At 51.4% G+C, this 22834-nt stretch overlaps 1 protein-coding gene across 4 annotated transcripts in view; it reads left to right on the top strand.

The window, feature by feature from the left end:
- The window catches only part of NCAM1 (neural cell adhesion molecule 1), an 88937-nt gene that overhangs the window by 50709 nt on the left and 15394 nt on the right, over positions 1-22834 (top strand). For 2 of the 4 annotated variants that reach the window (XM_041413948.1, XM_041413949.1), the window contains exons 9-14: positions 2849-2878; positions 6925-7075; positions 7845-8029; positions 8368-8464; positions 9645-9815; positions 10408-10539. In XM_041413948.1, coding sequence (XP_041269882.1) covers positions 2849-2878; positions 6925-7075; positions 7845-8029; positions 8368-8464; positions 9645-9815; positions 10408-10539 — 766 coding nt within the window. Of the gene's footprint in view, positions 1-2848; positions 2879-6924; positions 7076-7844; positions 8030-8367; positions 8465-9644; positions 9816-10407; positions 10540-18591; positions 18595-22834 lie in introns of all 4 variants that reach the window. The other 2 variants (XM_041413951.1, XM_041413950.1) reach the window with 2 other exon arrangements.

The raw sequence follows: 22834 nt of genomic DNA, 5'->3' as shown, positions 1-22834 counted from the left end.
CATCCCATGCACTTTCTAGGCTGGATTCTTGTGTGTGTGTGTGTGCATTTTGTTTTGGTTTGTCTTGTACTTTTCTCATTCTCTCGCTTGTGCTCTAAGTTGAGGGAAATGCTTCAGATGTCCAGAAAATCCTGAGGTCAGAACAGCTCTCTAAATATTCTACTACAAATTCTATTAGAATATTTAATTCTATTAAATATTGTCTTACAAATACATTCAGTTTATTCTCCACTTTCTCTCTCTGGGACAGCACAGGGAAGTGGATGGTCTTTGGTGCAGGACAAACAATGCTATTTTAAGAATTACCAAGCCTACTTTTGAACATTTCTGTTATCCAGGTACTTGGATACTTCTCTTTTGCTCTGTGTTGTTTGCTCTTGCAATCATCCCTCAGTGTAGGTTTTTTGAGGTGTAGAGATGGTTTAACTCCCACAACATTCTGGAAAACCCACCCAAACCCCCCTAAAAAAGGAAGGTTTGGTTCAGCTGTGTCTCCTGGCAGATTTTGGGCTGTCCCTCCAGGGAGCAGCTGTAGGGACATTGCTGGGTTTGTCACCCAGCAGGGCAGCCCAGCCTGTGGGGTGGGAGGGAAACACTCTGCAGCTCCTTGATCCTTATCCAGGCTGGATCTCCTGGAGCTGCTCGCCCTGCAGGGCAGAAAACACAGGGAGGGAAGAGCAGAGGGATCAGCTCTGATTTCTCCCTCCTGCATCCCAAACACACTTCAACCCCTGTGCTGTCCCTGGGCCTTCCCCCAGGGCTGCCCCACAAGGCTCCCTGTTCCTCCAGCAGGAAAATGCAGATTTCTGCATGGATCTGAGGGGCCTGGCTGAATTTCAGTGTCTGGCAGGTGAATTCCATCTCGGCGTTGTGCTGTCCTGGAAACAGCCCAGCCCATCCTTCCTCTGCTGCCTGGGTTGCTGTTCTGCCTCTCTCAGCTCTGTGCTGTGGGCAGCCAAAGCAGAGGGAGGATTTTTCCAGAATTTAGGAATCTGAAGGTGCACGAGGCCTTGGATTGCCCCTCATTCCCTGTGTGGTGCTGGGTGGAGCTGCTCTGGCTCTGTCTGGGTGAGGAAGAGTTAGCCTGGGATTCTCTCTTTTATCTTCACAAAAGATAAAAGTTCATCTTTTTCTTTTGTGCTGACTCGATTTCAGGTTAATACCCATAAAATAAACCTAGATGGAAAGCACATATGAACAAGTAAAAATAAACCTAGATGGAAAGCACATATGAACAAGAATAAACCTAGATGGAAAGCACATATGAACAAGTAAAAATAAACAAAGATGGAAAGCACATATGAACAAGTAAGAACAAACCTAGATGGAAAGCACACAGGAACAGGTAATTAGCCCTGCTTGCTCCTGTGGGCTGCAGACACATTTCAGAGAGCACAGCACAGGCAGAATCCATGTGTGATCACAGAAATAATAACAGACTTAAAATCAGCTTGGTGTGTCCAACAGTATTTCATCTCTTAGGGTAATTTTGACATCTCTGAGTTGGCTTCAGCATTGCTGAGAAACTCTGAACCATGGAATCACAGGATGCTTTGGGTTGGGAGGGACCTTTAAAGGCCATTTAGTCTCCCTGCAAGGAGAAGGGGCATCTTCAATTCCCCTGGGTGGGGGGGAAACGTGGCTCTGCCTCTTCCCCCCTCCCAAGGGTCACTGCAGGGAAACTCTGAGCCTTTGGGAATGGGCTCTTCTCCTTCTTCACCCTCCTTGAGGCTGAAGACCAGGGATGAAGAGTGTCTCCCTGTGCTGAGACTGCCGAGAGCAGCAGTGGCAGGGGACTCACGGGGACATCCCTGGCACTGAGCAGAGGGATTATTCTGGATTGTTGGGCTCCTGCTCGGCTTCCAAGCACAGCAGGATTTGTGCACCCAGAAATGAGCAGCCCTGCAGGGACTGGGAGCTCCTCTCCCAGTCCCAGAGAGCCCACTTGCTTTCCCCAGAGAGGTGTGTGTCCCATCTGTTGGCATTTCAGTCTCAGTGTTGGCTGCCAGCAGGGCTCTGTTTCTGATTCTCATTCCCCGAGCCCCCATCTCCATCCCTGTCACCCGTGTGTGCCGTGACACCCCCACAATGTCACCGTGCCTCACAGCCAGCGGTGCCATCCCGCCTCTCGTGCCAGCAGGTGACTTTTGACTCCTGAAAAAATCAGAAAAAACTGAAATACAAATGACAGGGGGGGATGGAACACGGCAGTTGGCTCTCTGTGAGCCACGGGGAGCGTGGTCCTTGCTGCTGGTGCCTTTCTCTGAGTGGGAAATATTTGCTTTGCACTAAGGTCTGGGCATGTTTCACTGCTGTGGGGCTGGGGGCTGCCATCCCTGAGCACAGGGAGCTGGGGGTCCCCTGCAGCTCTGGGGCTGCTCCTCCTCCTCCTCCTGGCACAGCCTGCATGGAACCAGGCCTCCAAATGCATGATGAGCACATTAATCAGTGTTAATTAACCGCTGTGGGGTGGCAAACAGGGGCACACCACCAGGTCTGTCCTCTGCAATGCAGTGGCCAGAGCCACTTCCTGAGCACCAGGTGTGTAGGAAAGGTGAGATGTGACAAAGGAAATGATCCCTGATGTAATAAATCAGTCTTGAGGTGGCAGCAGCCTTTGTTTAGCCATTTAAAGACCAATGCAAGGCTGTGAAGTGGTGAATGCCAGCCTAAATTGATGGGAAATGAAGCTGTGACCCCCCCCACAGACAGGAGATGCTCAGCTTGGAGCCTGCATGTGCACACAGCTCAATGTGCTGCAGACACTGGTGCCTGAAAGCAACCTTTGATAAACTCTTATTGCTTTTTTTCTGTTGTTGTTGTTGTGTTCTATATCTGTTCTCTCCAGGCTTCGTGGACCCGGCCCGAGAAACAAGAGGTATCAGATTCCCAGACCTTTAGCAAACTTCTTTAGGTTGTTGGTTTTTGGTTTCTCTTCTAAGCATTACAGATTAACAGATCTCTAGTGCAGTAACCAACTAAACAAGCATTAATGTGACCCAGTTAAATGCCAGTACGTACAAGAAGCAGCTTCTAGAGGTAGAAATTGCTTGGCATGTAGTGATGCAATTTTTGGATGAGCAAAGTAGCTGTGTTGGGAGTGAGGAACTCTGCTTGTCACTTCAAAATGAAAGAAAAGGCAATTAAAATGAAAAGCAAATGTAAAGTGCTCTTTTCACCATTTTTTTTTTCTGTGCTGCCAGTGAATCATCCTCTCCTTCAGAGAGTGAAGCATTAGCACCAACCTGTATTTTGGGAAAGTCATTTTTCCCCAGGAAAGCCTCCTCTGCTCCATCCAACTCACCTATTTGCTCATGGCACTCCTTCATTTCAGTTTGACCTTCTCTGTAAAGGAAACTGCATCATGTTCCATTTCCAAGCCAATGCAGAGAAACCTTGCACGAGGGGCATTTCTCCAGAAAATGCCCCAAATTGCTGCATTTTTTTCATTTGTCTTTGATCTGCAAGGGTCAGCGAGGGGGAGGTGGGATAATGCAGTGACTGGGGTTGGTGCAAATGGGGTTTGATTTAATTTCACATTCAGTGCTGTGCTTTAATCATAGTAACAACAACAACAATGATAATAATGCAGCTGATTTGTAGCACTCTTGCTTCAAAATGGACCAGAAGGAAAGATCCCAAGCAAATAACAGGGGTCAGGTGGAGAACAAAACGAGCTCTCAGAACCGGGTGACTTGGATTTGTATTTTTAGGATCAACTTTGTGGAGGCTGTGATTTTTTTAAATCATTTTGAAGCCATCCTAAATCCCAGAGACTGAACAGCGTGAAGCTGTAACCTGAGCACCACCCAGCTGTGTTTCATGGGGAGATCCTGCCCATTCTTCCTTCAGAATAATCTCTTGGCTTGTGGCAGGTGGAGGCATCAGATTCTCTGAGCAGTTTGCGCTGAAGAATTTGGAATTTGAGTAGCTGCATCTCTCCAGGACTCAGGAATTCCTGTCACAGCTGTCCCCTCCCTGCCCCAGTGTTTCCTCTGTGCTCTCTCTCTCCAGCTTGTGATTAATATGAGCACTAATACTATTAAGTTTGCTGTCTCTAAATTTCTTACTGCCTCTGTGTCTCAAAATACCCCAGTGGGGTGCAGGATATCTCTCTAAAATTGCTTTTAAATTGCTTTGAAGTTGCCTGGGGGCTTTTAGCCGTGGGTTCCAGCGGCAGGATGAAGGTCAGGGAATGTTTGGCATTAAATATTTTGCTTTTCCTGAAGGAATTTCAGGTGAGGAGGTGAAGTCAGTCCTGGCAGCATCTCTGGGTACCCTCAGTCACACCCCAGACTGGTAACTGGTGCAGCCTTAGGAGTATTTAGGGTTGCAGTTAAATACAAATATCAAACACTGCTCTGCAAGCACAGAGCAAGGAGAGACCCCTCCTCTTCCTCAGTGCAATTCCTGCCTGGGTTGGGGTTTTCAGGGCTTTGTGGGGGTGGGAAGTGGCTGAGGAGCAGGCAGGACTGCAGAGTTATCCCTGGGTGCTTGTTTGGGAAAGGCCTGAAAGCTCCAGAAGGTGAAGGGAGGGGGATAAATGCAGTTTATTTGTCTCTGCTCTCCCCCTTTGGCCCTGAGCTCTTGCCCAGCTGTGATCTGTGCCCCAGGGCATGGCCAGAATTTGGGGAAATTCTGCAGCAGCTCGGGATAAATTGCAGTAATTTGCAGTATAGAGAACATCCTGCTCTGTTCTGAGGAGTGATTCCCTGTGTCCCTGAGCTGCTCTCCCCAGCACGAGGAGTTTGTTACTCTGTTAGCCCAGATCCTTGCAATTGGGGGATTTGAGTAGAAGGATTACAGATGTCAACATCTGGCTCCCAAATTCCTGCCTGTCCTGTCTCCAGCAGCCAGAGCTCCTGGTGAGCTGCAGCAGGGAGAGAGAAAGCTTGGTTGTGCTTTCTTGGCTAGGCCTTTTTCTTTTCCTTTGAGCATTTTTCCTGATCTTTCTTTTTCTTCCCTTACGACTTTTTGCATTCAAAAACCAGGGCTTTGTTTTCAGAATCAGTTGCATTGCTCATGAAATCATCCCTGACCATGATTTCCTGGCACTCCTTGGTGGTGGATCTTGAGGGAGTGGGGACAAAGTCAGGAGGCATTTGGGTGTAAAACTGCCTTTTCTGGTGATCCCACACTGGTGTTTTGTGCCTTCCACTCTTCTGGTGAGCTCACAGAGACAAATATTGAGAATGTTCCCCCAGGTCTGGAGTCCTGGCACCCATGGGTGCTGCTAGAATGAGCTGGGGTTTGGAGGGAGGCAGAAGGAGAGCAGTGCAGTCAGATAAAAGCAGATTTTGGTGGTGTGGTACCACTGTAGTTTCCTGTCAGGCTCTGAAATGATGCCCACAGCACCACGAGCCCATGGAATAACTGTTCCAGGGCAGGGATGGAGGCTGTAGCTCATGGCACTGGCCAGGGATTGCAGCAGGGAAGGAGAGAGGAGAAAAATACACCCAGTTGTTCATGTGCCATCAAAAGACACTATTTCTGTGCATTTGAAATTGGCCTGGTGCCCATGAGCTGATACTGGAGCTAACTGAGGTGACAAAAGACATTTATTTGTAGAAACTTTGTCAGTCTCAGCACAGAGAGAGGCTCAGGCCCAGGGTCTGACACCTGAGACACCAGAGATGCTTTTTGTGCACTTGGCTGTTGGAAATCCTCAGGGTTTTCCTCATTTATCAGCACTTGTCCTGTACCTTCCAGGGAAACAGATGCTCCTGGAGAGTGGCAGCAGGCACAGCCACGAGGGTGCCAGATTTACTCCCTTGTGTTTGTGCTGCAAAATCAGAAATGAGAGGAGGGAGTTGGTGCTTGAGAGCTTCCAGGCTGAGGCAGGAGCAGCAGGAGGGAGAGAGGAGTCCCTGGCTTGGTGTTTTCTTGGGTTTGGTGACAAACTGGAGAGGAAAACCACGCAGCCTGGGGTGGCTGGGTGGCTGCAGTCCCTTGGCAGTCCCCTGGGATTTTACACTCCTTGTTTCTCTCTTTCAGTGGCATCCCCACAATCTCTTGCGTGTGGGAAATGGTTATGGAATTTTGGAATTTTCTTGAGGCAGGGCTGTCTCTAGAGGCTTTCTTGCCCTTTTCACTGCACTTTCCTCTCTTGGTGTGACACGTTCAGGTGAAAGTTCTGAGCTTCCTTTTGGCCTGATTCAACTCTGAGCTCTGGGTCTGTTCTTCCTTACCCATTTCAGGGGCACTGAGATAAAACCAGTATTGCTGAGGGGACAGGAAGGGCAGGATTCTCTGACTGGAAGCTTTTTTTTTTTTTAACCAGAGCTGGATGTCTGCAGTTCCCACCCTGGGGAGAAGCTTTGCTCTCAGTTATGCAGTGTTCCCAGCCACGTAGGGCTGACCTTGGGTCCTTCTTTTGGTGTTTGCCCCTTCCCCTGCGTGCTCTGAGCCACTGCAGTGTGCCCTGGGTGCCAGGGAGGTGCCCCTGGGTGCCGGGGAGGTACCCCTGGGTGCCAGGGAGCTGCCCCTGGTGCTCTCACCTGGCCTCAGGTGAGGGATCCTCAGCACTACGGGGCTGCTAGGGGCAGGGAGTGTGCCATCCTGGGGCAGGGAGTGTGCCATCCTGGGGCAGGCTGTGTGCCATCCTGGGGCTGCCCTGGGGCTGGGGCAATGTGTGTGCCATCCTGGGGCAGGGAGTGTGACATCCTGGAGCTGCCAGGGGCAGGCTGTGTGCCACACTGGGGTGGGCTGTGTGCCATCCTGGGGCAGGGGGTGTGCCACCCTGGGACTGCCATCCTGGGGCTGCCATCCTGGCGTTGCCTGGGGCAGGCTGTGTGCCATCCTGGGGCAGGGTATGTGCCATCCTGGGGCTGCCCCGGGGCTGTGCCAGGCTGTGTGCCCTGCTGGCTGTGTCCTGGCGGGCTGTGTGCCCTGCTGGCTGTGCCCTGACGGGCTGTGCTGTCACAGACGCTGGACGGGCGGATCGTGGTGCGCAGCCACGCGCGCGTCTCCTCGCTGACGCTCAAGGACATCCAGTACACGGACGCGGGCGAGTACGTGTGCACGGCCAGCAACACCATCGGCCAGGACTCGCAGGCCATGTACCTGGAGGTGCAGTGTAAGTGCCCTGGGGGCTTCACGGGGGCTGGTTCGTTCCCTGTTCCCTCCCTGAGGCTGGGAATGCATGTGGTGCTGAGGGTGAGGGGTGGAAGTCTCCCTGTGAGAGGTTGTGGGGTGTTCTCTCTGCCCATCTCCAGTGCTTGCCATGTACCTGGAGGTGCAGTGTAAGTGCCCTGGGGGGTTCATGGGAGCTGGTTCATTCCCTGTTCCCTCCCTGTGCTGAGGTCAAGGGGTGGAAGTCTCCCTGTGAGATGCCTCAGGGTGTTCTCTCTGCCCATCTCCAGCCTGGGTGCTGGCAGGCCATGTCCCTGGAGGTGCCCTGGGGGGTTCACGGGGGCTGGTTCATTCCCTGTTCCCTCCCTGTGCCAAGTGGTGCTGAGGGTGAGGGGTGGAAGTCTCCCTGTGAGATGCCTCAGGGTGTTCTCCCTGCCTGGGTGCTCTTTGCACCTCACCACGGATCTGCTGCCCTCCCGTTTGTTGGGAATCAAGTTCTCCCCTGGTTCTCCCCCTTCCCAGCCCCATCCTGCTGCCTGCTCCTCCCACGCTGCCCAGGAGCAGCCGTGGGGCTCAGCAGGATTTCTCTCTGTGCCCTTCAGCAAAAGATGTTCCCAGCCCTGGGTGAGAGGACAGTTCCCATTTCCAATATTAATGGAATATTCCAATATTCCCCTGCCCGCATTGAGGTGGACTCCAGCCAAGGGATCCTTACAGGGAGGTTTTTTTGGGAGCTCAGCTGGCTCCATTGCCTTCCCAAACGTGTCTTTCAGATGCCCCCAAGCTGCAGGGCCCCGTGGCCGTGTACACCTGGGAAGGAAACCAGGTGAACATCACCTGTGAGGTGTTTGCCTACCCCAGTGCTGTCATCTCCTGGTTCCGGGATGGGCAGCTCCTGCCCAGCTCCAACTACAGCAACATCAAGATCTACAACACCCCCTCAGCGAGCTACCTGGAGGTGAGCAACAGCCAGGAGTGCCATCAGATAATTGCTGTTGGAGGAATTCAGTCTTGTCCTCTTGGCAGAAATGAAGCTGGGGTGGTGTTTCTAGCGTATAAATCCTGAAAAAATCGGGTTGGAGAAGATCAAGAGGGGCAGGAAATGGGAGGAAATCTGGTAGCAGAAGAGACAGCCCCTGCTTGTCTCTGCTTTTTGCCCACTGCAGCTCTCCATGCACAGCCCTGGGAGCACAAACACCCGGCTTTCATTGTAGCTTCTCCCCAGCTAAGTTCAGGGTGCCTTGGCAGAGTGAAAAGGGTTTTGTGATCCCGTCCTGAGCCTTCCTTCCCCCACAGGTGACCCCGGACTCGGAGAACGACTTTGGGAACTACAACTGCACGGCTGTGAACCGCATCGGGCAGGAGTCCTCTGAGTTCATCCTGGTGCAGGCAGGTGAGCAGCCAGGCCGGGCAGGGACCCATGGCTGCTGTCCCTGGGGCAGCAGCAGAGCAGCTGCTGCCTTCAGAGAGGCTGTTCACGGATTTCCTGCTGGGCTGGAGCCGCTCAGCATCTCCGGTCCTTGTTTCTGCAGGGGTTTGTTCTTCCCTGTGATCTTTGGTTTGTGCCCCCCAGCTCAGGCAGAGCCCCCTCAGCAGCTGCACTGCAGGGTCTGAGAGCTGGGCCAGCCTGGCAGGGCTCCAGGGCAGCCTCAGGGGTTTGGGGATGGTCAGGGGACCCTGGGGACAGAGGGGACAGAGTGACATCCTGCACTGCACAGCCCTGTCAGGGGACCCTGGGGACAGAGTGACATCCAGCACTGCACAGCCCTGTGAGGGGACAGAGTGACATCCAGCACTGCACAGCCCTGTGGAAGGGACCCTGGGGACAGAGTGACATCCAGCACTGCACAGCCCTGTCAGGGGACACTGGGGACAGAGTGACATCCAGCACTGCACAGCCCTGTCAGGGGACACTGGGGACAGAGTGACATCCAGCATTGCAGAGATCTGTGGAAGGGACACTGGGGACAGAGTGACATCCAGCACTGCACAGCCCTGTCAGGGGACACTGGGGACAGAGAGACATCCAGCACTGCAGATATCTGTGGAAAGGACACTGGGGACAGAGTGGCATCCAGCACTGCACAGCCCTGTCAGGGGACACTGGGGACAGTGTGACACCAGGACTGCACAGCCCTGTCAGGGGACACTGGGGACAGAGTGACATCCAGCACTGCACAGCCCTGTGGAAGGGACATTGGGGACACAGAGTGACATCCTGCACTGCACAGCCCTGTCAGGGGACACTGGGGACAGAGGGACACCAGCACTGCACAGCCCTGTGAGGGGACACTGGGGACAGAGGGACACCAGCACTGCACAGCCCTGTGAGGGGACAGAGGGGACAGAGTGACATCCAGGATGCTTTTGCTGCACTGCCCTGCTCGTTCTCTATTGGAGAAGGGACTGGGAGTCTCCAGCCTCTTAGAGAGGAGACAAAATTAAGACCTGTGCCCTAATTAACATCTCCAAACCTGCCTAACCCCTGTCCGAGGCTCAGCCCCCCGTGCCCTGTGCTGTTGGGGGCTGGGGGCTCTTTCCCAGCTGTCTCACCGGCTGTCCCTTGTCCCCAGACACGCCGTCCTCGCCCTCCATCGGCAGGGTGGAGCCCTACTCCAGCAGTGCCCAGGTGGAGTTTGAGGAGCCCGAGGCCACGGGCGGGGTGCCCATCCTCAGGTACAAGGCGGAGTGGAGGGCCCTGGGCGAGGGGGACTGGCACTCGAGGCTCTACGATGCCAAGGAAGGTAGGAGTGACAAGAAATCCTGGTTCCTTCCCCAGCAGCACTGAAAAATTCCTCTAGGGAAAAGCCAGGTTCTGGTTGGAGGCTCCAATGGAGTTTTAAAACATTTGCTGTGAGGGACGCGTGGAATTTGCAGCTGGAAATGAGGGTTGGGCTTTGCTGGGAGCTCAGTCTGAGCAGGGTGAAGAACCCTGTGTTTGGAATTACAGTTTTCACTATTGCTGCTTCCCACAGGAGGCTTTTGAACCCTCATCTGTCACCACTTAGAAAATAAACTCAGCTATTCCAGCAGCAAATCCGTCCTGTTAAAATGATCTATAGCAGTGCTTGTGGCACAAAATCCATCTTGGAGTCAAATAAAGCAAAAGAATTTTGATCTGGGGAGGGCTGTAACAGGGAGAGTTCTGCTCCAGAGCTGAATCCTCCACATCAATCCCACGTGGAGCTGAAATTCTGATTTTATTGCCCCCTGGAGTGGTGTGATCCCAGCTAGAGCCAGCTCTATTTATCCCTTCTCTCCCCGCGTGGAGAAAACAAAGTTTGTTCATTTCTTTCTTGGAATCCTGAGCTTTTCTCTGCTTTTTCCCCCCCCCAGCCAACGTGGAGGGGACAGTGACCATCACGGGGCTGAAGCCTGAGACCACCTATGCAGTGAGGCTGTCAGCAGTCAATGGCAAGGGCGTGGGGGAGCTCAGCCTGCCCGCCGAGTTCAAGACACAGCCAGTCCGTAAGTACAGCCCAGCCTCCCTCTCCTGGAGCCTCTGCCGTGCATGGATCTCACCTTGTCTCTCTCACAGACCTCGCTGCACCCTCTGCTTTCTCTGGTTTTGGGTTGGGTTTTGTTGGTAATTAAAAGGGAGGAGTTGTTTTCGTGTGAGCTGGTTGGTGTTTCCAGTTCAGCCTTGGTGGTGCCAAGGAGAAGGGGCTCTGAAGGAGAATTTTAATGAGGAAAAGCAGCTGAGGAGGGTTTTGGTCACAGAGAGTGTGCTGTCAGTGTCACAAGGCTGCTTTGTTTTCCACTTTGAGGTGCCCAGCACAGGACTGGCCTTGGGCTGTGAAGGTGAAGGGAGGGAGGGCTGCTCTGTCCTGCACATGCTGCTTTGAGGGGATTCCATGGATTCCTCAGGCTCCTCTCTGCTCTGCCTGGGCCATTCCCATGTTCTGCTGTGGCCCAGCACTGTCCTGCTCTTCCAGGGAAGAAATAAATCCCAGGGAGCTCTTCAGGGTGGGAAGGAGGAAAGGATTAAAGGTGGAGTGGGCAGGGCAGGTGTGACCAGGGCAGGGAGAGGTGTTCTGCTTTCCCTTTCTCCTGCATCCAGCCCTGACTGTTGTTCCCAGCCCCGTGCTGGAATTCTCTCTCCAGACCCCTCTGCTGGACCCGGGGCTGTCCCAGCCCACCCTGAGCATGTCTGGAGTCCCTGAGCTGTGCCCAGGCTCTGCCCATCCCTGCTGAGCAGGGCTCACTGGATGCTGATTTTCCAGCTCCATATTCTCTGTCACCTCACATCTTCTACATTTTTTTTTTTGTATGTGTGTGTCTATTTCTGTCTTTTTATTTCGTTTTTGGTCTGTGTCCCATCCATGGATAAACTGCAGGCATCCCTCACCCACGTAAGTGCTCTCTGCATTTCTTTCACTCTCTTTTTGTGTTTTTAGAGTGTTCCTCTAACACCCAGAACTTTTAATTTAGTGCCTTTTTCCTCTCAGGGGCTGTAGGATTGGAGTAACTGGTAGTGTTCATTTCCTAACAACACTGACTCTGGAGTAGCCACTGCTCTTGTTTAGAGCAGAATTAGGGTTTGTCTTTGTCTGTGCTCTGCAGCATGCAGTTGAAATATTTAATGTAGTGATTATCTAATCATAATAATAATAAAAATAATAATAGTTAGCTTGTTGACTCAGCGTGGAGTAGTGGAAGGCTTCATATTTATGAATCCATTAAAAATAGTTCAATTTTAATGATACTGAGATAATTCAGGGAAATCAATTCAGCTGAATTGCAGATCTGGTTTGGACCAGAGCCAACCAAAAACTTCAACATTTCGAATATCTCCACAATTTTGAAAGCACGGAATTGAAGAAAAAAATTCAATTTCTTTTCCTCTTCTCACTAATGGTTTTTACCATTGGACAGTCTTCCAGCACTTGTGTAGATTGTGTGATTAAATAAATAAACCTCATACTAAATTTTAAAAAAATGGCATGTTCCCCACTTCCCCATGCAAAACGAGCCAGGAATGTGATGGATTTGTGTAATTGTGAGTGAAATATGGAGATGGCTCCGTTGCTTTGTGCCTTTCCAATCAAACCTGATCAATGGAGCTAAAAAACCTCTTTATCCCAGTGAGCATTATTGCATTGATCAGTGCATCCTCCTGGGGAGCTGCTGTGACTCCCAAGATTACAAGGACAAGCTCGAAGAAGCCTCTTTGAGATTTCCTGAAGTGAAAAGCAGGAGAGGATCTTTTGATATTTTTATTTTGAACCCAAATTTTGGATCCTGTTTGTGCCATTTCCCCTTAAAGATTGCACTGGACAGAATTGGATGTAGGGGAGCAGGCAGGGGAGGGATGGATGGACAGATGGACAGGCAGGGCTGCAAACTGCAGCAGTTAGGGAGCACTGGGAGGCATTTCCAGAGCATTTGTGCAGGCTGAGATTGTTGGGATCCTCTTAATTCCAGGAGCAATAAAAAATAAAAATACAATAAACAAAAATACACAAAAATTACAAAAATACAAAAAAAAAAAAAACCAATAAAAAATAATGACATGAGGGTGTTGGTCAGGGTTAGAGCCCAGGCTGAGGATTGGGGCCCTCCTGAGCTGGAGATAAAATCCCCAGGGAGAGCAGGCTGGGGATCCCCAGCAGAGCTGCAGGAAAAGGGGGAAATGCAGCTGAGAAGAGAAAAAAAAAAAAAAAAGAAAAAACCATTAAAAAGTAATGACATGAGGGTGGTGGTCAAGGTTAGAGCCCAGGCTGAGGATTGGGGCCCTCCTGAGCTGGAGATAAAATCCCCAGGGAGAGCAGGCTGGGGATCCCCAGCAGAGCTGCAGGAAAAGGGGGAAATGCAGCTGAGAAGAGAGAAAAAAGAGCAAGGAAAGCTCTGCTGCAGCCCCAGAGCTGTGTGCCCAGCCCCAGGGCCAGCCTGGGGACAGGTGGGTGGCTTTGCACAACATTCCAGCACTTCTGCACTGGAGTATTTTGCCTTTTTTTTTATTATTTTCACATGTCAGTGGGCTGCCAGTCCCTCTGTGCTCCCCAGTGCAGGGTAAGTTGCATTTCTTCCTCCTTTAACTCATTTTTCATCCACAATTCCGTCCTGCTCTCGAAGCTTTGCAGCTGGGATCCCCCTGGGCACTGTCCCCACTTCTCTCTGCTCCTTCCCAGAGCCCAGCTCGGACCCTGCCTGAGGAAATGGCACCACAAAAATGCATTTTTTCCATCTCTGCTGGAATTCCAATCACCTCTTCGTGAGCACAGTCACAAGTAGGAGGAATTTTTGTCCCCTCAAGTGTGATTTGAAGGTCACAGAGATGTCTCAGGAATTTTACAGCTCAGATTAACCAAGGCCTCTTATTTTCTTTGCCCTATTATTTAAAGTTTCTGTCTGAATGTAAAACCTGACACAGTTTTTAATGCCTGCTGGGATAAGTCTGAAGTAATTTTGATTTATCTAATTTCCCTCAATAAGAAAAAGAAGCTTCTGTCTATCTTAGAGGGCCTCTCCATGAGGTAATTAGGGATAATTATGGATTATAGTGGCACAGATGAGAGCTCTGGAGGTTGGGAGAGCATCTGAGTTGACCTGGGTTTGTATTTTCATTTTAACCATTTACTGCTTTTCTTCATTTCCCATTCCTCACAAATCAGCAGCCACACAAAGTCCTGGGGAGCAGGGGTGGGCTTTGAACCCAAGAGCGTTCAAAGAGAGCGTGTGTGTGGTTTTGCCAAAACACAAAAATGCACAAACTGCAACCAGCCCAGCTCCCCCTGTGCTCCTTTCCTGGCTCTGGCAGCATTTCCAGCAATGTTCACCTGGTTTCTCTTCCTCCAGCCAGGGCTGCTGCCCCCAGCTCCCCTCCAGCAGGCAGTGAGTATGGCAGGAGGGCTCTGCATGATCTCCTCACCGTGTGCTGCATCTCTTAACACCCCTGGGTGCTCATCTCAAACCCGCATTTTCCTGGGAAGCTGTGAGAAAGCTCAGGAAAAAAGAGCGAGAAACAATTCTTATCTTGGCTGGTGCACGTGTGGAATGTGTCACGGGGGTTTGTTCACCAAAGGGTGATTCCTTAATTAGCCACTAGTGATAGTTTTAGATTCCAGGACCAGTGAGGTCAAAGCTGGATTGGACTGTCTTCTTGACTGGAGTGTATTGGACTGAAATCAAGGAGGTAAAAATGTCAAGCAGCTCAGAAGGATCAGTGCCTAAAAAACTGAAAAGCAGGGAGTGATCCAGTGCTCTAGATCAGAATGCAAATTTAATTTATCTTGCTAAGCACTTGGATTCTAAGGAAGTCATATAAAATTCATATAAACTGTATAAGATATATGTAAAATAAAACTACATATAATTCTGCCATGCAATGATGAGGCAGTAAATTTTGGCAAACAAAAAAAAAAGAGTAGTAATAAACGAACATGCTTTTCAATAATCTTATCATTTTTGCCTAGGAAAAAGATTCTTGAAATTGTATATCCAGATACCCATTGCAAAAGCATTGAGTTTTTGTTAGTAGAATAGTGTAGTATAATACAGTATAAAACAAATATTCAAACTTCTAAAATCATAAAATCAATACTAATTATTACCACATCAAGTCCACCCCACTGCAATGTCCCTGGATGTTCTCCTGCTTCCCTGGAAATTTTTTCCCCCCCAGATCTCCCTCCCTGGAGCTGCTCTGCAGCTTCCCAAGGTCTGATTTCCCCTTCTCGTGTCCCTGCCTCTTGTAGGCACAGCAGTGAGAATTCCTTTGGTTTTGAAGGTTTTGTGGGGACTAACAGAAATCAATCCCTCCCAGCCTGCGTCCCCCTGCCGGGCTCTTCCCAGGACTTCTGGAGCAAAGACATTCCTTGTCCTCCTGCCCTGGAAGTCCTGCTGTGCCCTGGGGAGTGCAGGCTTCTCTCCAGACCCATTTCTTTCCCGAGGTGTTCACATTTTTGGGGTTCTTAGCCCTGTTCTCCTCCTCTCTCTGTGTCCCTGGGTGTCGTGCAGGGAGGTGGGAACAAGGAGCTCAGTTCTCCTCAGGAGCTGCCCCTAGAGGCCTCCCAAATATTCCTTTGATGGGCAGGGTGGGGTCAAAAGAGGCAAAAACGGGGATTTGGAGCTCCAGAACTCTTGGGGATGAGGAAAGCCTCAGGCCAGGCTGTCCTTCCCCGTGCCCTGGAGGGCTGGGGGCTGCCAGGACCCCCCTGGGGCTGCCAGGACCCCCCTCCCTGCAGCAGGGCAGGATTTCTGCAGCCTCCCTGGGTGCCACAGCCCTGCCACCAGGTCTGGCTGTCCCCCTGAGTGCCCATCTCCTCCAAGCTGCTCTGTTTCCCTGCTGTCACCCCCTGGTTCCCACCCTGACTGCCCTGTGTGCATCCTTCTGTTTCCATAGCAACCCCAGCTGCCGCCGCATCCCCGGCACCGAGTGAGTACCTGGGGCTGCTCTGGGGCTGCTCTGGGGCTGCTCTGGGGCTGCTGGAGCCCGGGGTGCCCCAGTGCCAGGGCCCTGGGGCATGCTGGGCTGGCTGTGACAGCAGTGTGCCGTGTGAGCATGTCCACACCCCAGCATGCTGCCCCCTCTTCACCCCGTGCTGCCGAGCAGCGGCTGAAAAATGGGAATGAAAGGGTTAGGAGAAGCACAGAGAAGGGAGAGAAGGAGGAGTAACCCCCCCCAAATCATCCTTTCCAAAAGGGATGTTTTGCTTTTGCCCTCCCCGTTTTGGTGTTGCAGCTGCCTTTTGCAAAAGGGATGTGCATGAAATAATTTTCTTGCTGCCCTGCCTTGCTCTGTTTGCTTTGAATATAGGGAGATAGAGTTGATATTAAAATTAGGGGTATTGGATGCTGGAAGAAGATGCAAATGAGGAGGTAAAATATCCTGCAGGAGAGATCCCAGGGCCCTGCTTGCCTTAAAAGAGGCCTCAGGCTTCCAGAAGATTCCATATCTGAGATGGGAACTGCCTTGGTAGGGTGGTCAAGGGAGAAGACCCCTCAGTGAAGCTCTGAGTTACCTGGTGCATGGGTGTGGTTTGAGCCACTAACGATCTCTGCCAAGCCAAGTGCTCTTCTTGTGACTTGCAATAATCCAAAGTGTGTTTGTGGCATGTGAGGCCGCTGAGGTGTTCACCTGAGCTGGGGCAGGAATGGTTTTCTGGATGGAGAACACTCCCAGCATGAAGTGTGGGATGATCTTGGGGTTGGGATGGAGGGAGAGGAGAGTGTGGAGTGTGGCCAGTCAAATGACTTTATAATTAATTATAATGAATGCATTTATGGCTGGCACGTTTCATGGTCTCACAGGTGGCTTTAAATGTCCTTTGGCTGCCAGCAGCGTGTTCCTTGTGCAGTAATTTTCATTTCCAAAGTGCCAAACCCCAACCCCTGCTGCACTCAGGGGCTGAAGAGACCTTTTCATTCCTGCCAGCCTTGGAGGATGGGCTGGAGAGGCCGAAGGGCAGGCTCTGCTCATCATCTTCATTCCTCAGCAGGCAGAGTCTCCCTCCTGGCCGTTCCTGTGTGGGCTGGACAGCTTCCCTTGGAGGGAGAACCTGGGGTTCACGTTTGACAGAACAGTTTGTTCTTAAAAAAAGAGAATCTTTACCCTGAAAAGCTCCTAATGATAAACACTTTCCACGGTTCTGTTGGCGTGGGGGCTGTGTGAGGAGGAGGAGGAGGAGGAGGGTGAACGTTTCCCTTTCCCCTGCCCTGGGGCTGAGCTGTTCTTTGTGTGTACACTCCACTCGTGCAGGCACTGCCCACGTTGGTGTGCTGGGCTGTGCTGCAGCCCGTGCCAAGGAGGAATTGAGCAGCAGAGGAAGGGCAGATGCTCCTCCAGCTCTGCATAATTAATTAATTGCTGCTGCTGTGGGAGTGATCTGTGCTGTCCCCTGGCCTCTCCTGAGGGTCAGTGAATGGAAGCAGCAGCAATCAGGGGATGAGAGCTGCCCTGTGGCACCACGGAGGCAGGGATGGAAACCTAATGAGGCTGAGCTGGCTTTTTGGGGTGTGGGATCAGGGGCGCCTGGGAGATGTCTGTGGGCATGGGGGAGGTTTAGGAATGTCTCTCCTTGGATTTAACCCTCTGAGGTTGCTCCAGGAAATAGTTCTGTGCCAGTTTTGACGGTTTTCTTGCAGCTCTCTCCTCTCTGGGACCTGCTTTGCCTTGCAGTGGTTGAGCTCACTTGAAAAAGGGGATTTTTTTTTCAGGTTGGAAGGGGCTTGGAGCAACCTGCTCTGCTGGAAAGTGCCCCTGCCTAGGACTGGATAATCTTTAAGGTTCCTTCCAGCCCAAACCATTTTATTCTCTTTATGCTGCTAACTCTGCCCTTGATCTTTACCTAAAGCTCCTCTCCTGAGGACAGGATGCCTCTCTTGCCTGGTTTGAAATCTCAGGTTATATTGAGTTTCCTGCAGTTTGGGAGAGGTTTCTTCCTGACCAGAAGACACGGATCTTCCTTCCAGGCAACTCACAGCAACTCCTGAGCCTCCCTCCTCCACAGTGCCCAGAGTTCTGTGAGCCTGTGTTTAAAGAGAATGGATTGAGAGCTTGGCTGTAACAAATGGATTTTACATTTTGTGCCATCAGTTTTTTCCCCGGTAATGGTCTGCCCTTAATCTTGTCAGAGACAAGCACCCACAAGATTAAGGGTTTAATTCTCTATACATCAAATTAGCAGGGAACTACCAGAGCACTGTGGAGTGGCCTCATTAGGATGAGACAGAGGCACGAGCGTGAGAAATTCGAGTTTGGAGCGATCTGGGAAGGGAACTTGGGCTGGCAGCTGATTTTTCCTCATTCCCTGCCACTGTTCCTGCACTGCCCGTCCCTCCCAGCAGCTGCTGCCTTCCCTGGGCCCTGGTGGTGATGAATTCCCTGTCCTGGCTGGGCTGGCAGAGCCCCCCTGCCCACCCAGCCCCTCGGTGTCCCTGCTCTGCCTCTCCTCCCGTCCCGCCGCAGCTCCTGGATGAGAAAAGTGTCCTTGGCTGTGGTCACCCCAGCAGGGTTTTCTCTCCTGCAGTTGTTGTTGTTGGTCAGGAGCAGTTTGTGCTGCAGAGGGAGGACACACCGCTGTGGGGTGCCGGGGTTTGTCCTCGTTTTGGGCTGCTTTTCACCCTTTCACCTCCGCTGCCTCGGAATAACAATATTCCCTTTTTCTTCCCAGCAGTTTTGTGGATCCCTCCAGCAGTCCTGGCACACAGCACAATGATTTTTGTCCCTTTTGTTCCTTGTATGACTAAGCAGTGACGCAGCTGTGCCTAACACAAGGCCATAACTCAGTGCTTGCTGTGGTTTAATATTCTTCTTTTCCAGGCGGTTTTACTGTCCCCCCCCCAGTGTTTCTGATATATGCTGGCTAATTTAATTTTGCTCCTATTTTTATTTACTCTGTAATTCTGTTGTTGATTTTTTTTCCCTTGCCCATTGTTTACATCAGTTTTTTAATTTTTTTGTATTTTCCATGTGACCTCCTCCACTTTCCTTTCAACCAAACTCATGTGCGTGCGTATCATGTGAATTTGTCATGTGGCTTGCATGGTGCTGATGATGTCGTCCTCGCTGGTGAACAGAAGGTAAAACACTTTGTTCTGATTGGTTGCCTAGATTTTTGGGGTGAGGATTCCCCTGTGGGATCTCCAAATTCCAAAAAAAAAAAAAAGAAAAAAAAAATCCCACTGAGCCTCTTTGGAGGAGTTGCTCCTCACTGTCTGCATGGGAAGAACTCGACTTCAGTCCTCTGCCTTGAGCTGGAAAAGACTTGGAGGGAAAACAGGAAAAAAAAAACCCAAAAAAATCACCTGGCTCAGTCATTTGCTTCTTCACTCTCAGAGTCCAGCAAGGAACTGTCCTAGGAAGGTGCTAAAAATCCTCTGGAATGAGCACCAAAGGCCAAAATCCTTTTGCCTCTCTGTGGGACCAACCACAGACCCAAATCTGATGGGAAAGGAGGGCTCAAATTCTGGGAGCACTCTCTCTCCTGTTGCTTTAGCAGCATTTTAACCCTCTAAAATACACATGTATGTAGAGATATGTGCACACATCCACGCTGTACATGTTTAGTAGCCTCCCAGAAAAATCCTGAATTCTCTGAAATCTGCTTATTTGGAGTATGTCACAATTTGATTTAAGAAACCATTTTCTTTTTATTGTGAGTAAAACTTAAGCATAGCTAGAATGAGAGCTGTGCTATGAAATAGTCTCTCTGTAAAATGCTGTTATAAAATCCTCTCTCTGTATAAAACTCTGCTTATAAATCCTGTGAAACAGCACGCACAGGGTCCGTGGTGGGAGCCAGACCTCACACAGATGTCATCAGGGGGAAAGTCTGGCTCCTGCCAGAGCCCCTCATTCCTCCCACTGAGGCTCTGGGAGCCTGGCAAGGCTCTGAGCTCAGCTCAGCTCACAGGAGCTGCTGGTCCCCAGCAGAACAGGGAGCAAAGACTGAGCCTGGCAAAGCCTTGAGCTGAGCTCACAGGAGCTGCGGGTCCCCAGCACAGCAAGGAGCAAAGACTGAGCCTGGCAAAGCCTTGAGCTGAGCTCACAGGAGCTGCTGGTCCCCAGCAGAACAGGGAGCAAAGACTGAGCCTGGCAAAGCCTTGAGCTGAGCTCACAGGAGCTGCTGGGCCCCAGCAAACCAAGGAGCAGAGACTGAACCTGGCAAGGCTTTGAGCTGAGCTCAGAGGAGCTGCTGGTCCCCAACAAAGAAAGGAGCAAAGATTGAGCCTGGCAAGGCTTTGAGCTCAGCTCAGCTCACAGGAGCTGCTGGTCCCCAGCACAGCAAGGAGCAAAGACTGAGCCTGGCAAAGCCTTGAGCTGAGCTCACAGGAGCTGCTGGGCCCCAGCACAGCAAGGAGCAGAGATTGAGCCTGGCAGTGTCTGGGCTGGATCAGCCTGCAGCCCAGGCTGGGCTGGTGCAGAGCAGCTCCTGCAGCATTGCCACACTTCCCTCTGAGCCCAGTCCCAGCAGGGGAGGGAGGGAAGCTCCTGCTCTGCTGCTGCCCCAGCCAGAGGAGGAGCTGTGAGAGCCAGGCAGGAATTGGCTTTGTACAATCCAGGACTTCTGGAATCACCTTTTTGGCTGGGACCACCCCCAGGCAAGGATTTAGGCTGGGCTTTTCAGGAAAAACTAACACCAGTAACCTCCCCACGTGGCTGCATGCACAGCAGAGCCCTGTCCCTGTCCCCTCCCTGTGCTGGTTTTCCAGCAGGATGGGAGATGTGCCTGTCTCGTTTCTGCACGCTCTGCTTCTGTTCCTTGTTTCTGCTCTTTGCTCCCCTTGTGTGCACCCCGAGCCCAGCCTGTTCTTGCTCTGTGTTTTTGCCCTCCTGGAGGCTCTGCCTGGTGTGTGTTCCCAGTTCTGGTTTCGTGGTGCTCAAAGGTTGCAGAAATCAGCCCTCCCCTCGTTCCTCTGCTGCAGAATTCTCCAGGTTTGCTCTCTGAGCACAGGGAGGATGCAGGACCTTGCCTTGCTGCCAGCTGGATTTAACCTCGGTGATTTTTCATCTTCCCTTTTCTCCCCACCTCAAGTTGCACCCACTCCTGGTGCTCGTGGCACCCTCTGAAACACAGAATTAAAACAAGAATTTCTGCAATCCAGCAGAGCTGTGTTAGGGCAAGGAAGCCCTGAACAGAAACCAAAGGGTTGAGAGGATACCAGGAAACATTTCCTGCTCCCTGCAGAGTGCTGATGGCTTAGCTGGGATTGGGTGAGAAATAAATTGGAAATGTCATGGCTCAGAGCCCTGCCCTCAGCTCCCCTGCCACCAGCAGCTTTGGGAAGCCCTTCAGGCTTTGAGAGCCTGGAGAAAAATCCTCATTTTCTTGATCAGACTGCCCCTGGGTTCCTGTGGAGCCCAGGGTGGGGGTGGCTGGGCTGTCCTGGATCCCAGCACAGCAAAGGCTGCTCCTCTCTCAGCTAAAGCTCCTGTCTGGCCCTTTTCTCTTTTGCTGAGTGTCCTGGGGGAAATTTGAGCATCAGCCTCAGTCCCTCAGTCACTGGGAGCACAAGGTCCTGCATCCTCCTGCACAGAGAGGACTTCAATCAGATATTTGGTGATCAGACAGGAAATCTGGGCTCTGTGGAGCTGCTGGCTCTCACCAGCCCAGCAGCAGCAGCAGGTGGGGTCCCTCAAGGATTGCCCTGTTTTAGGGGCTGGGGAGGGCTCAGGGGAGGGAGGGACAGGCTGGTTTCTGCCCTGGCATGGAGCCCCCCTGGCTTTGCAGCCCCATGCATGTCTGAGCATGAGTCCTGCTCTGAGCTCCTGCTGACCACTTCTCTCTGCAGCTACTCACATTTTCACTCATTGTAGGGTTGCTGATTCTGCTGGACTAAACTTTTCCCACTAAACCTCTTCCTCCTCTGTTTGACACACTAACCCAGTTTTCATTTTACAGCCCTGTGTCTGGATTGCATCCACCTGCTTGAGATAAATGAAATAAAGCCTTATTTCTGGAGAGAAAACTATGCTTTACCAGGGCTTGCACTGCTCCACCTGTTGGTTTTCAGCACTTAGGAGTGTTCTTTTCTTTGACAAGAAACATTTCTCGAAGCTGAAATTAATTTAAACTATTGGGGGAGGAAGGAGTGAATCAGGAGCTAGAAATTAGACAATTCAAAGTGATGAAAAGTTTCAGCAGAGCAGGTAATTAATCATGGGAATGGCTGTGTGTAAGCTACAGCAGCATCTCTGACATTTGAAATCAAGAATAGGCATCTTTGCAAAGGATGTTCCTGTTAGTTTCAGTGCTCAATCACTGGGAAAAAAAATGCAGGCAGTGTTAGAGAAAAGGTCAGATTGTGTAAGTGCAGTGTTCCCTCAGCACTTGAGGATCTCTGTGCTCATTACTGATCATCTCTGAGACGGGGGAGCGGGGAAGGAGCGAGGAGATGCTGCTCTTGCTCTGTCCCTGTGAGATTTCAGCCCAGCAGGGCAGGGCTCCCCCAAAGCAGGGCCAGGGCTGCCCCTGGGAGCTGCTTTGGGGCTCAGGGTGACAGAAGCAGGCTTTTCCTGCTCTGATGAACCAGCTCAGTTGCTGCACAGCAGCTCCTGCCACTCAGCTCCACAGCCAAGAGCAGGGACTTGGTGGTGCTGTTTGTCTTTTGGGATGGAGGAAAAGAATATCGTTGTTTAACTGGTCTGTTCGATGTGCCCAGGTGAGGATGGAGTTTTCCTGTTTGTCTGTGCCTTAAACCACACTTGTGTCACCTTTTCCTGTGCAGTGTGCACTGAGAAAGCTGTCCCAGGGTGGGATCCACATCCAGGGGGTGTGGGAGCCCTGCACTGGGGATAAAGGCAGAGGAAAGGATTTGGAAAAGCAAAACAGCCTGGGGAAGAAAAGGAGCGTTGCCTCTTTACATCCATCAGAGGAGTTGCTGTATTGTTAGACACAAATGTGTGTGTCCCACACGCCTGGAGTTGATGGGTTCCCTTCCTGGAACAGTGCAAGAGCACAGAATTCATCTTCAATCACAGTTCCTTGCAGTTTTCCCATTGGTGTTTCACCAAAAAACTGTGCTCATATTCCTTTGAAAGGGAGGAGGGAGGGGAAAGGGCTTCAGATTCCTTCTGAAGATGAACTTTTGAAGGATGTTGGGAGAGGAACCTTCGTGTGGCCACTCAGGAGTGCCTGAGCTGTGCACGAGGAGCTGGACACAAATCCAGGGGTGCAAATGTGCACTCGGACCTTCTGTGTTTGGCTTTTCTAGCAGAGCTGCAGGGTGGGGCTGGGATCCTCCCTGGCAGGGAGGAATTGAGGAGCTGGGCAGGAGAAGCAGTTTGGGGGCTGTGGGTTGCAGGGCTGGGGATGTAAAT

This window comes from Onychostruthus taczanowskii, unplaced genomic scaffold (genome assembly GCF_017590055.1).
Source record: "Onychostruthus taczanowskii isolate IOZ18803 unplaced genomic scaffold, ASM1759005v1 scaffold43, whole genome shotgun sequence".
Lineage (NCBI taxonomy): Eukaryota > Metazoa > Chordata > Aves > Passeriformes > Passeridae > Onychostruthus > Onychostruthus taczanowskii.
Note: the sequence above shows the minus strand (reverse complement) of the source record. Positions and strands in the feature narration are given on the sequence as shown.